At 53.8% G+C, this 12,342-nt stretch overlaps 1 protein-coding gene across 1 annotated transcript in view; it reads right to left on the reverse strand.

The window, feature by feature from the left end:
- IGDCC4 (immunoglobulin superfamily DCC subclass member 4) overlaps nt 1-12,342 on the reverse strand; it is a 37,073-nt gene that overhangs the window by 22,960 nt on the left and 1,771 nt on the right. Inside the window, exons 2-3 of the mRNA XM_044918291.1 lie at nt 2,761-3,105; nt 1,951-2,092 (exon numbers count right to left, since the gene is read on the reverse strand). Coding sequence (XP_044774226.1) covers nt 1,951-2,092; nt 2,761-3,105 — 487 coding nt within the window. The remainder of the gene's footprint in view (nt 1-1,950; nt 2,093-2,760; nt 3,106-12,342) is intronic.

Consider the following 12,342-nt stretch of genomic DNA (forward strand, 5'->3'; position numbering starts at 1 on the left):
CAGTAGGTAGAGCATGTGACTCTTGATCTAGGGGTCGTGAGTTCGAGGCCCACACTGGGAGTTTACTTAAGACAAACAAACAAAAAACCCCAATATGTACAATATAATCCAAATTTTAAAAGAGGTTATTTATAAACATATAGGGGAAAATTCCAGAGGCTAGACATCAAAACTAACAGAGACTTTCTATGGGTGATGACTGTTTCTTCAGTTTTGCTTATGTGAATGTGAAAAAGGCATCTTCCAGGAATATAAACTAAAAGTAAATAGAGGAAAATATGAAAAATAAGAAATACCTACCTTGAAGGATGATGGGAAGGATTAAGTGAGAAAACATAGCTCCCACTAAGTGGGGCCTACCATGCCTTTCGACACGGGGCGACTTCTCTGCTCTCTCCTACTCTCTCTGGGGCCTGCCAGGAGTGGGCTCTCCCTTGGTTCTCACTCAGCAACTCCCAGGAAGCGCTGACCAGACAGCAGCAAGGGGCCCGCATTTGCAAGGCACAGAAGTTAAAGGCTGGGTCAGCACTTCCAAGGTCGCTTCCTAGAATGCCCATTCATGGGATGTTAACGGGGTTGTGGCAAGAGGGGCTGTGGGCAGATGAGTCTAGGAAGTGCTTGGTTCAACAAGTTTAACAGGCTTTCTGTACAGGATTTCTCAGAGCCTTGTCAACTTCAAGAAGGGGATTTATAGGCAGCTGTCCAGACGTTATTTGACCACAGAATACTTTTTCTTGAGAAGCACCTTTAGTGACTAATGTTCTCCAAAGAACAATGATCTAATCCAACCCTTTCATTTTTTTCTTTTCCTTTAATTTTATAGATGGGGGGAATGAAGCTGAGTGAGAAAGGCCTCTGCGAGGAGCAACAGGTGATGCAATCATCCAAATCAGCAGCTTGACCTGCTGCCCTTCTTCCTCCCTCTCAAATGTTGCAGGGATGTGCCTTGTGGCTTTTCTAGCCAGAAGTTTCTCCTACACCTTCCCCCCCACCTAGATGTGGGCAAAAGTCAGAGGAGCTGGAACAACTCAACACACTCAAGACAGATTAGTCTCAGGGCAGGGAGACCTGGAAACCAGTGTTTCTGAGCCCACGGAGCCCCACCTCCACCACGAGAGAACGAGAGCGAGGGAGCTGGTACTACAGCTAGAGAGACGGAGGCAGAGGACTGGGGCGGGGGACTGGGAAAGGCCTTGGAGCCACATCTCCAAAGATGTAAGAATCCACGGGGTGAAAACCGAGTCATGAGACCAGCTTGGAGTCCACAGAAACAAACGAGCCTTGTGCCTTCTGCTCGTGCTGCAGGTACATCTGGGCCTTCCCAGGAGGCCACAGTAAGGGTCAAGTCCTGGGTCTAGCTTCTGCTTCTCTTTCACCCCAGAAACTCTTCCCTGGGACCATTCCACCTACTCACTGCCTTTACGGGGAGGGAGGAGGGTAAAACGGGAAGGACCTATATCAGGTGCTGCACCCCACAGGGTGGAATTGAGAGACAAGAGAGGTTATGCATCTAGGGTAGCACCTCCGGAGGAACTCTGCAGAGAGAAAAGCCTCCCAGCAGCCTCCGGGCTCTGCTCTTAACCGAACAACGAACTTCCTACCACTGACTCGTTGTGTGGCCTTGGACAAAACATAGCTTCTCTCTGGCTCTTAGTCTCCTCTTCAGTAAGGCAAGTGGTTGGACTAGATAAGGTCTGAAGGGCTCTATCACCACTCTCTGTCTGAGCTCCGTAGCTTAGTGGGTGGCATTCTTTGCAAGGAACAAAAGTGCTTGCCCAACTTTTCTTGGGGGCCCACGTGAGCGGACAGCCGGGCCGTGGTTGGCTCCTAAGTCAGTTTGGGCAAATGCAGCCACCGTGGCTCTAAGAATCCTGGTTCCTGAGCACACGCCAGGGCCCTCTGTGGCTAGCCCACTGGGACCCACTCACCACTCCCGCACAGGACACTCACCGAGGCTCCTCAGGCACTGGCACCTGGTCCTTCTCCCAGGTAATGAGGGGTGCCGGCCGCCCTTCAATGTGGCACTCAAACCGAGCGGTCCCATTCTCTTCCACCACCTGAGACTCCGGGTGCAGAGAGAAGCCTGCGAGTGCTGGGGGTGAGGACGGTGAGACACAGGCAGGGACAGGGGAGGAGCACGGGAAAGAGAGGGGGCGCACACAGTGAAACACACATACACACATGCACGTGTGCGCACGGATGCACGCACAGAAGCGCGGGGGTGGGGGGGGCGGTGGACAGAAACACAAGCAGGGCAAATTCCAGCCAACAGAGACAGTTGAAGAGGCAGCAGGGGGATAAGAAGCGGTGATTACTGGTCAGATGCTGGGTCAGAATGAATTGCCGCGCCCCACGCCTAACGTCACCATGGCGGTCAGACCGCAGGAAGATGGACATTTCTCCTGGCCTAAAATGATTTCATGGTGATCTGTGCCTCTTGAGAACCCCCGAGGGGGTGGGCTGGATGATGGGGCTTGACTCCAGGCACTGCACCTGCTCCAGTCCCCCACACTCTAATAAGCCTTTCTGGCAGGCTTCCCGGAGGAGAGCACAACCTAGACTCTCAAACTCAAAGGGAAACAAAAGGAGGAGGAAGAAGAGGAGAGGTGGGAAGAAGGTAGCCATACCAGGAAGGGACCTACTGAGCGGGACGAGAGGCAGGGGAAGAGCAGGCCTGTGTGCAAGGAGTTAATGGGGATCCCCCTTCCCCACACCCCAGGCCTCCTGGGTCTCAGCTCAGCCCCCGATGCAGGCACTTACTGGCGAGCTTGATCACTGCAGCCTGGCTGGCCACCACTCCAAGGGGGCCGTGGGCCAGGCAGGAGTAGCTGCCTTCAATGACCTTTGAGACCCCGGGGGCTGCCTTGTCACTGCCATCAGGTGCTGGCGGCTGGAACAGCCACAGGGAGCCATTGGGTAGCAGGCGCAGGTGGTTGTGCTCGGGCAGGGCGCCTCCATCCTTGCTCCATGTGGTGCTGGTGGGGGGTCCGGCAGCCCCCAGACTACAATCCAGCACTGCAGCTTGCCCTGGGCCCAGGATCACTTCCAGTGGCCCCGCACCACAGCTCAGCTCCACAGTGGTCTCCTGGGGCCACGGCAGCTCCCCTGCAGAGAGGGCAGGCCCCAGGGCTATCAGTGTGCTTCTTCCCACCTCCCACAGCCCCCAGATCCTGAGTCCCCCACCCAGGGGCTGGGGCAACTCATGGAATAACAGGTCTCGTGGAGAGGCCTGAGTCTGGATCCTGGCTCTGCCCCTACCACCTGTGATCTCGGGCAGTCTGCCGCTCTTCTCTGTGCCCACCTTCCCTGGGGGCTCAGTTTCCTCATCCACCAAAAAACACAGTGCCTAGCAACATTCTCCGTAATAGGCAAAAAGGAGAAACAACCCAAATGCCCATCACTCGATGAATGGATAAATATCTTACTCAGCCATCAAGAGAAATGAAGTACCGATATTGGCTACGTGGAATAACTTTAAAAACTTTATGCTAAGTGAAAGAAGACGGTCACAAAATGCTATATATGATCTCATTTCTATGAAATGTCCAGAAGAGGCAAATCCACAGAGACAGAAATTAGATTAATGGCTGCCAGGGGCTGGGGAGAGGGAAGAATGAGAAGCGATAGTGAAAGGAGATGAGGTTTCTTTTTGGGGTGGTAGGAATGTTCTGGAATTAGATAGTGGTGATGGTTGTGCAACCTTGTGAGCATACTCAAAACCACTGATGTGTATACTTTAAGTGGTGAATTCCGTGGCGTGCGAACTGTATCTCAATTAAAAAGGACCCAGGAATTTCTTCCTCCTAGAGCTGTTGTGAGATGCGGGGTAGGAAAGGAGCATAGCATGGTGCCTGGCCTGGCACAGAATTGGCGCTCAGTAAGGTCCTCCCTCCCTGGAACCTTACAGATCATCTTAACCAAGGTCACCCAACCCCCTCGTGCCCTGGTGGCAGGCGGGGCTGAGCGCTCCTTCCTACCGCTCAGTTCATTTCCCCTAGGCCACACAGCAAGCCAGAGCCTGTCTCCAGGGGCCCCAACATAGCCTGCAGCTCCAACACTAGCCCTTGCCACAGAGGGAAGAGTAGGGGAAAAATGGAGGGAGGGAATGTCAACCCAGGGTCAAGGCGGAAACACACAAAGGCCAATGCTTATCATTTCAGCCAACATTTCAGCAAGGCCCAGTAGCCATTATTCATAGAGAAATGGCTGGTTCTGGGGCGCCTGGGTGGCTCAGTTGTTAAGTGTCTGACTTTGGCTCGGGTCATGACCCCAGGGGTCCTGGGATGGAGCCCTGTATCGGGCTCCCTGCTCAGTGGGAAGCCTGCTTCTCCCTGCTTGTGTTCCCTCTCTCTCTATCTCTCTCTCTGTCAAATAAATAAATAAAATCTTAAAAAAAAAAAAAAAGAAATGGCTGGTTCTCCCAATTGTGTTTTCCGGAAGGTTGGCCTGCTGCCTCCCTGTCCCCTGCAAGCTCAGTGGCCCGAGGTCCTTTCTTATCCTCTGGCCTGACACTTTGCTTAAAGGCAGAATGGCACATCTGAGAGTGAAGCCAGGACAGAGGTGAGTGCAATGGCCTGTCCTTACTACGAGGCTGATTTCTGGGCGGAAAGCCATGGGAGGGCATGCAGAAAGCCGAATGGCTTGGGAATCAGGCAGCGCCTCAGTTCTGGACCTGGCTCTGTCACAGTCTAGCTGTGTGGCCTTGGGCCAGTCACTTCTCCTTCTGGACTTTAGTCTTACTCAAACGTAGCAGGTGATGTGTGAGATCTATGATGTTAGGACAATTCAGTGAATAATCATACCTGGACATACCTATTCCTGAACAAACCTACAGAACACCATCTAGACACACATAAAAACTGTAGACACAGCCTTCCACACCTGAACATGCGTACCCCGGTTTCTGCCATACTCATCCAAACCCGGACATATCTATGAACCCCTTAGAACCGCTTAGAACCCCTGTCTGTCCCCAGGCTCTCTTCTCAGCACTCCTGAAGAAAAACAAGACTGAGCGGCAAAGAGAAGTCCTAGCTGGCTGAGGAGGCCAGGGCAGAAGCCAGGGCTCTGACCCTACAGTGCAAACGACGGACAGACCAAGGGGCCCCCAAGTGGGCCTCTGCCTTTCTTAATTCGTCAGGAAGGCTCTGCTGGCATGTCCCACTGCTCGCCTGGGCTCAGCATTACTAATGGGTGCAGGGAGAAGGCAGGCCTTGTCCTCATCCAGTCTCCATTCTGACTGGGGAAACCAAAGTGTCATTCACATCACTTGGGGCTGTTTGCTGTGGTGGAAAGAGCATTTGACCTTGGAGCGGAAGATATAGTTTCCAGTCTTGCTGCTCCACCTACCAGCTGTGTGACAAGCCACTTAACCTCTTTGGGCCTTATTTTCCACATCTGTAAAATGAAGACGATACTACCAAGCCTGTGAGGAGTAAACAAGATAATGGATGTCAGCGCCATCAACCAAGGGACGGGAGCTCATTCTTTAAAGGCACTTCATAAACTGTACAAGTGTTTGGGGTGGGTTTTTTTTTTTTAATGAAAGATTTTTTTCTTTTTCTTTTACTGTACCAATGTTAATTACTGTTCTTAACAACCAGTCCCTTCTACCTCTGAGGCCCTCGATTCTATGATTCAAACATAGGGTAGGGGGAAGGCAAGCCCGGGCTCTCAGCCCAGCGGCTTCCAATTGCCTGGTTCTAGCCGCTGAGCAGTTTGCACTTCAGGGGAGAAAAGCCCCACATGACACGAATCCCTGAGCCCTCCGGCGGCCTCCCTGCCCCCCAAAGCACGTCCGGGGCCTGGAAAATCCCCTGCCGCGCTAAACAAACAATGTGAACAGTTGGGGCCTGAGCAGCTGCTGGGTATGTCAGCAGCCTGGGCTCTGGCGGGCAGGCCGGCAGCCAGAGAGGCTGGGCGGCTGGCTGGGGAGCCCAGAGGAGGCTCCGATTCCCTTCCTGAATATTCATGGATCAGCAGATGTCTGGCTTCCCTACCTCTGAGGAGCCGAGCACCCAACAAGGTAGCACAGGGAAACCAACAGGGAAACCAACAGGGATGGAGAGAACCAGGGGTCCCCCTCAGAGAGGACGGTGGTGATGGAAATGTCTTGGAAGCTTGAGATTCCTCACTGTATATAAGTGGGGAAACTGAGGCCCGGAATGGGGGGGTATCTCATTTCTCTGGGAGACAGCCTGGGGAAATTGTCCTTCGACGTTCTAGCGATGAATCCAGCACTGAGGAGACAGTTGCTCTTGAGTAAAAGGTTCTCTCTGCCTCAGTGCCCAGCCCAACTTCTGTGCCCAGGACATGCCTCCCACCCCCCCCCACCGCCGCCCGGGGCTCAGCTCCAGCACCAGCACCAACCCTCTGTGAGGCCGCCCCTGTCCCCCCAAGGGAAGCTTTATGTGTTTCCTATCCGAAAGCCACTTGCAGGTCCCTTAGCCATCCTTCCTCTTGCCTAGATGGACAACGGGGTATGGGTGGGGACGAGCCTTGGTCTGGAGTCAGGGTCCTCCTGGGTCATTCACTATATGGCCTTGGGCCCGCTACTTTCCTCCTTTCAGCCTCAGTTTCCCCAGCCTAAAAAGGAGAAGTCTCCACTTTTCTCATTTTCACCAAAATTCTCCCAGTGGCAGAGGGGAGCATACGCAGGAGGCTTGCTGACTGCCCCAAACGTTTTGATTTTTAAACCTTTGGCACATTTTGCATTCTGCTCCATTACATAGCAATGATCTTTTAACATAAACGTGGTTCCTACACCACCACATCTTTTCGCAAAAGTGATGCTCTGAGGAGTGGACCTTGTTTGTCCAGTGGCTTCCTGGCCACCCCTTTCCTGCCACCCCCAGCCCACTGCCATGGCTGACCCCCAAAGCCCTTCCCACAAGCAGTTCTCAGCTGTCCCTCTCAGGACTGGGGACACGGTGGACACCAGCTGCCCCCCAGCTTCCTGCCTCGATGGGAGCTCCTCTGCCACAGCTCCTTCTCCTCAGGCTCCTTGGTGAGACCCTGTCAGAGACACAGAGCTTGGGAGCCCTGAGGCCATCTCTCACATCTTTTTCTAACAGATTATTTTACCCACTTACAGGATAAATTAGATTTTATGAGGCCAATTAGAACCCAGACAGAAAGGAGATTTGCTGCTGAGCCCCAGGGCCCGCTCAGTGCTGTTTCGTGGGGTTAGTGGGGCCTGGTGTGAGCCGGGGTTCCATTTTCCAGTGAACTCTCAGGAAAGGGGCCAGAGGGTGGGGGAGGGGAACCAAGCCTAGATGTCTCCTTCATTAAGCCAACAACTTGCCACAAACATCAATGCCTTGTCACTTCTGATTTTCAGGGCCCAACAGATTTACAACTTGTTTTCAGTGTAGAGGCAGTCCTCCATGACCCCCATCACCACTCTCTTTTCCCAGGAGACCCAAGTCAGTGTCTTCCAGAAACTTCTCTCCCCACCCCCCCCACCTTGGCCACCTCTCTTACCACATGCTAATCCCCTCCCACTAACAGCTGGAAGGAGAGCTTGGGACATAAGGAAGGCCACACAGTTCCCTTCATCTGTGATCCTGAGAGGCCCAGCCTCAGTGGACTTGACAGCCAAGCCACACTCAGCTCCTGCCTACCTCCTGATCGGGGCGTCCCGCTGTCCCCACCGCACCAAACCACTCTGAGCTCTCTGCAAGCGCACTGCTGTTCCATCTGTTGCTCCTGCTGCCCCCCTCTCCAGAGTAGCTACGCCATCCCAGGGTCTGACTGAGTTGCCTCTCCTTTTTCTGCCCCATATGACCCTGGGCACCGTGGTCACTGCAGTTATCACTCTAGGTTTTTTACTTTCTTTTCTCCCCAATTAGGCAACAAGCTCAGCATCAATTCCTAGTCAGCTTTCTAAACCTCTGGTCCCTGAAACAGCGCCCGGTATACAGTAGGTGCTCAATAAATATTCCTTGAACACATAAGTGGACATGTAGAGACACAGCCCCTTATGCTTTTCCAAGCCTCAATTTCCTTATCTGTAAAAATTACAGGAACTCCCTTAAGGGCTGGACGTGATGGGAATAATACATGTGGAAACTGCCTCTCTGGCAACTAGTAGACACTTAACGAAGTGCTTGAAAAGCACAGAGACGGGGCGCCTGGGTGGCTCAGTCGTTAAGCGTCTGCCTTCGGCTCAGGTCATGATCCCGGGGTCCTGGGATCGAGCCCCGCATCGGGCTCCCTGCTCCGCGGGAAGCCTGCTTCTCCCTCTCCCACTCCCCCTGCTTGTGTTCCCTCTCTCGCTGTGTCTCTCTCTGTCAAATAAATAAATAAAATCTTAAAAAAAAAAAAAAAGGCACAGAGACAGAACAGCAAACTCACACTGAAAGAAACTCTGTACTTAAACATTACCAGGACTGGGGAGCTCACTACCTCACCTGTTCTCCAGCCGTATGGCTCATATGATTCAAAATATCTTTCTCTTGTGCCCACCTTTCTCTCCCTGTACGCTCTGATCACTTGATGGAACTTTGTCCTCCAAACTATGTGACAAGGTAATGAGCCTCTTATCGAATCATCCAGAAGTCTTGGCTCTGCACCAGCTTACATGCTCAGGTCTGCATCTGAAAGAGAGCTTACTGAGCCTCTGCTTCCCTGACCTCAGTGACCCCAAAGCCCCTCAAATCCAGAGGCTGCCTCAGCCTCAGCGGTAAGGTAACTAACAGCCCAGTTAGCCTGGAAGACAAGGATTCTATTTCTCTACATGTCAGGGCCAGAACATTATCTCTTTGATTTTCCTCCCAATCCCAGCTCCCGTCACCCTCCTCTGACTAGGCTAGGGCTGTCATCCTCCCCCATCAAAGCTGCTCTTACTCCTCCTCCCCTCTCCCCACCCACCAGGGAGCTGGGAGCCCCAAGCCCACCTGGCAATGACATCTGTTCTGCATCTGGAATTCTGTGTCAAGTCTGGTTGCTGTACCTCAGAAACCGTGGAGGCCGAACAGGAGGTAGCGGGTGGGGAGGAGTGGAGAAGGGTGAATTCCAGAGCCCAGACTCAGACACACCAAATGAGGGAGGCCAAGTCCAAAGCTGGTAACTTCTCAGGTGAGGGGAAGGGGGTCCAGAGACTGAACTTGGGTATTTGTGTACCAAATCCGGGGAAAGTGTGGCTCAAAGAGCCAAGAGACTGGTTCCGGCCCCAGCTCAGTCCCTATCCGTGCAACTTTGGAAAGTCACTCGGTTTTCTCATCTGGAAAATGGGTTCGTGCTAAAATTATTTCTAGGGAGGTGTGTGGGGGATGGGCTAAGTGGGTGATTAATGAGGCACTTTCGATGAGCACTGGATGTTATACGTAAGTGATGAATCACTAAATTCTACATCTGTAACCAATTTTACCATATATGTTAACTAACTAGAATTTAAATAAACACTTAAAATTAAAAAAAAATTATTTCTAAGTTCCCTTCAGTGCTGACACTGGATGACACTCTAATTGTGAGACAGCTTAACTTGAAAGAGGTACCTTTAGGAGAAATGAAAGGAACTGTTAATTTACACACAACACATGATGAATTGGGCCATGAAAGTACCTAACGGATCAGTGAAGGTTTAAGTAACTTCTGGATAAAGTTCACTATTAAGAGAAACTTGTTTGACCTGGTTCCTAACCTGGAGATGGGGTCAGAGAGGGCCACCCCAACTGAAGGGAGGTGGGCCTCTGAATCTCTGGGCCGAGAAAGAGATGGGGGTGGGGGGACTTCCCTGGTGAGGAGAAAGCAGCTCTCATGTTCTTGGTGCCTTTCTATTACTGACCTCTGGCATCCCCACCCCCCAAATTCTGATTCGGTGGAGGGGAGAGCCCCATGTCTTGCACTGATGAAACCAGGGCTCAGCATTCTACCACCACCCCTGGACAGGAGTCCCATTCCTATAAATCTCCCCAGTTCCCAATCCCTGGCTGGAGCCGTGTTGGGGGACACCAGCCCTGTGTGCTGGCATGTTCAGGTTGCTGAAGTGTCTACTATTCTGTACCTGCCCCTCCCTGCCCCCCTGCAAACTCAGTTTATCCTCAGATCCTACTGATTCTACTTCCTAAATGTCTCTAGAAGCCAGCTACCCTGGCCACACCAATGGCCACACCAACTGCCACGACAATTGTTGCCACCATTCTCTCTTCTGTAATACTACAACAGCCTCCCAGGAAGCTTGAGCTTCCTACCTCCAGCCCTGCCCAACCGATTATCCACACTGGCTGCAGTAAGCTGATGCAAAGCTGATCTTAAAACTTGCCAAGGGCTCACTGGGGTGGGGGGGGAGGGATGCTTTCAGGCCGAAATCTTGGTGGGGCTTATCAGGCCCTTCAGGAGCCCCCTTCAGCCTTCTCTCTTGACACTCCATGGCCCCTGTCCCACCCCGCTCCAACCTCCCCCACTGTCACCCCTGTGCTCTAAACTCCAACCAGTTAGCTGCATTCACTGGTCTAAATGAAGTCACCTCTGAGCGCCTACACATGCGGTTGACTCGAGAACGTTGCCCATCATTGTTCTCCTTCTACAGGGCTAGCTGACCCTCTGCATGGAGCTCAATTATTCGTCACTTCCTAAAGATGCCTTTCCTGACCTTTCCAGACCACCTGTCAGTCTCCCCCACACCAGACTGCAAGCTTTGCACCAGGGACAAGGTCTGCCTCCTTATTTACTATATTCTAGGCACCAGGCAGCTGCTAGTCAAAAAGGGTGCTCAGTAAATATTTGTTGAATGAATGAATGAATGAATGAATGACCTGGTTCAGATCAGGATGGCTAGTCAGAACTCTATAGGACTGTCCCCAGGCCTGTTAAGCTTTGCACACTCAGCGGGTTTGGGGGACTGAGGGCCAGTAGCCTTGTTGCTTTAGCCAGGCACACTGCTGCCAAGGGAGCCCAGCTCGGGCCCTGCCCCTGCCTTGTGCACTCAAGAGCAAGGAGAGGCCAGGTCTCTGAGGCAAACTGAGCCCCTTGCAGGAGGCCCCACCGGTATACTATGATAGAGCGCAGGTCCCAGCCCTCATCCCGCTAGGCTGGGTGACCCTGAGCCCGTTCCTGGAGCTCCTGGAAGAGCATCAGAGGGTAAGCACAACTATTCCTTAATCCCCTGGGCTCCGGAAGGGCTGAGGCCTCTCCCGCACTTCCCCGCCCCCTTCACCTGACAATCCCGAGTCCCCAGTAGGGGCTGGAGAGGGGCGTGTCTTTGTCGGGAAGAGAAGGGGTCCGAGCATTTCCCCGCACTTTCCCACCCGCTGTTTGGGTTTCCTGGAGATGGGCCTGGGGCCGGCCAGACCGAGGCTCCTTCCCCTCTCCGCCGTCCCTGCCTCCCTCCCACGTGGCCTGGCTGAGTCTCTCAGGAAAGCCGCAGCAGCTGGAGAGAAATCCCCCTCCCCACCCCCACCTCCAAGTCCCTCCCCAACTCGCCCCGGACACATCCTTAGCTCCCCCCTCTGCAGGGAAGGCAAGAACTAGACGAACAAAGCGGGCAGCCCATCCCCCTCCCCAGCCCTGCCACCTACCTTCCCTAAGGGCCGTCCCCCAAACGCACACAGCACGGAAAGCGAGAGGGCTCGGGTGGAAGAAGGAGCCCTAGGCACGGAGCACTGGGATTCCGTCACCCCAGCCCCAGCCCTTCCTCCAGAGTGGATAACTCTCTTACCCCCACCCCCACGCGGCACTGAGGTGGGGGGCTGGAAGGAGGCCTTGCTGACCTGGTCAACGCTTCCCTGACCTGCCCCTGGTGGGTGGGGCAGGAGTGACACGCGTCCCATCCCGAGAGCGAGTGTTGGACAAGTCCACGAAAGCAACTGGTTCCCTGCCCCCTCCCCCAGCTCGCTCCGAATCACGGGTTGGGGGAGCGATACTAACCACCCCCCCCCCCAGCCCCAGGGACCCCCCCCCCTGGGCAAATTGGAGTGTTTTATCCCCCTACCCCCCCGCCAACCCCAAACCCCCGCCCCGTCCCCCCCCCCCACCACCATGGGCAAGGACACTCCCCAAAAGCCAAGGCCAAATATTAGCTCAGCCCCATAAACACAATTACACACGATCTTGACACAAATGGAGGTGCTGACACACACACCCCCACACACCCCTCCTCTTTCACGCACTCTCAACCCAGGGACACGCGCGGGCAAGACAGAGCCCGCCCGGTGCAAGCCATCAACCCGGCAGCCACGGCCCCACGATGCCACGCCGCGACCGTGACACGCACTGCGGACACGTACACCCGCAGAAGCCCCCCGTCCCCACCCTCCGAGCGCGCACACACACACACACACACACACTCACACACACTCACACTCCAGACTCCGCAAACCAAGGACACACACCCCCTGCGGC

The sequence above is a fragment of the Neomonachus schauinslandi genome, chromosome 9 (assembly GCF_002201575.2).
Source record: "Neomonachus schauinslandi chromosome 9, ASM220157v2, whole genome shotgun sequence".
Lineage (NCBI taxonomy): Eukaryota > Metazoa > Chordata > Mammalia > Carnivora > Phocidae > Neomonachus > Neomonachus schauinslandi.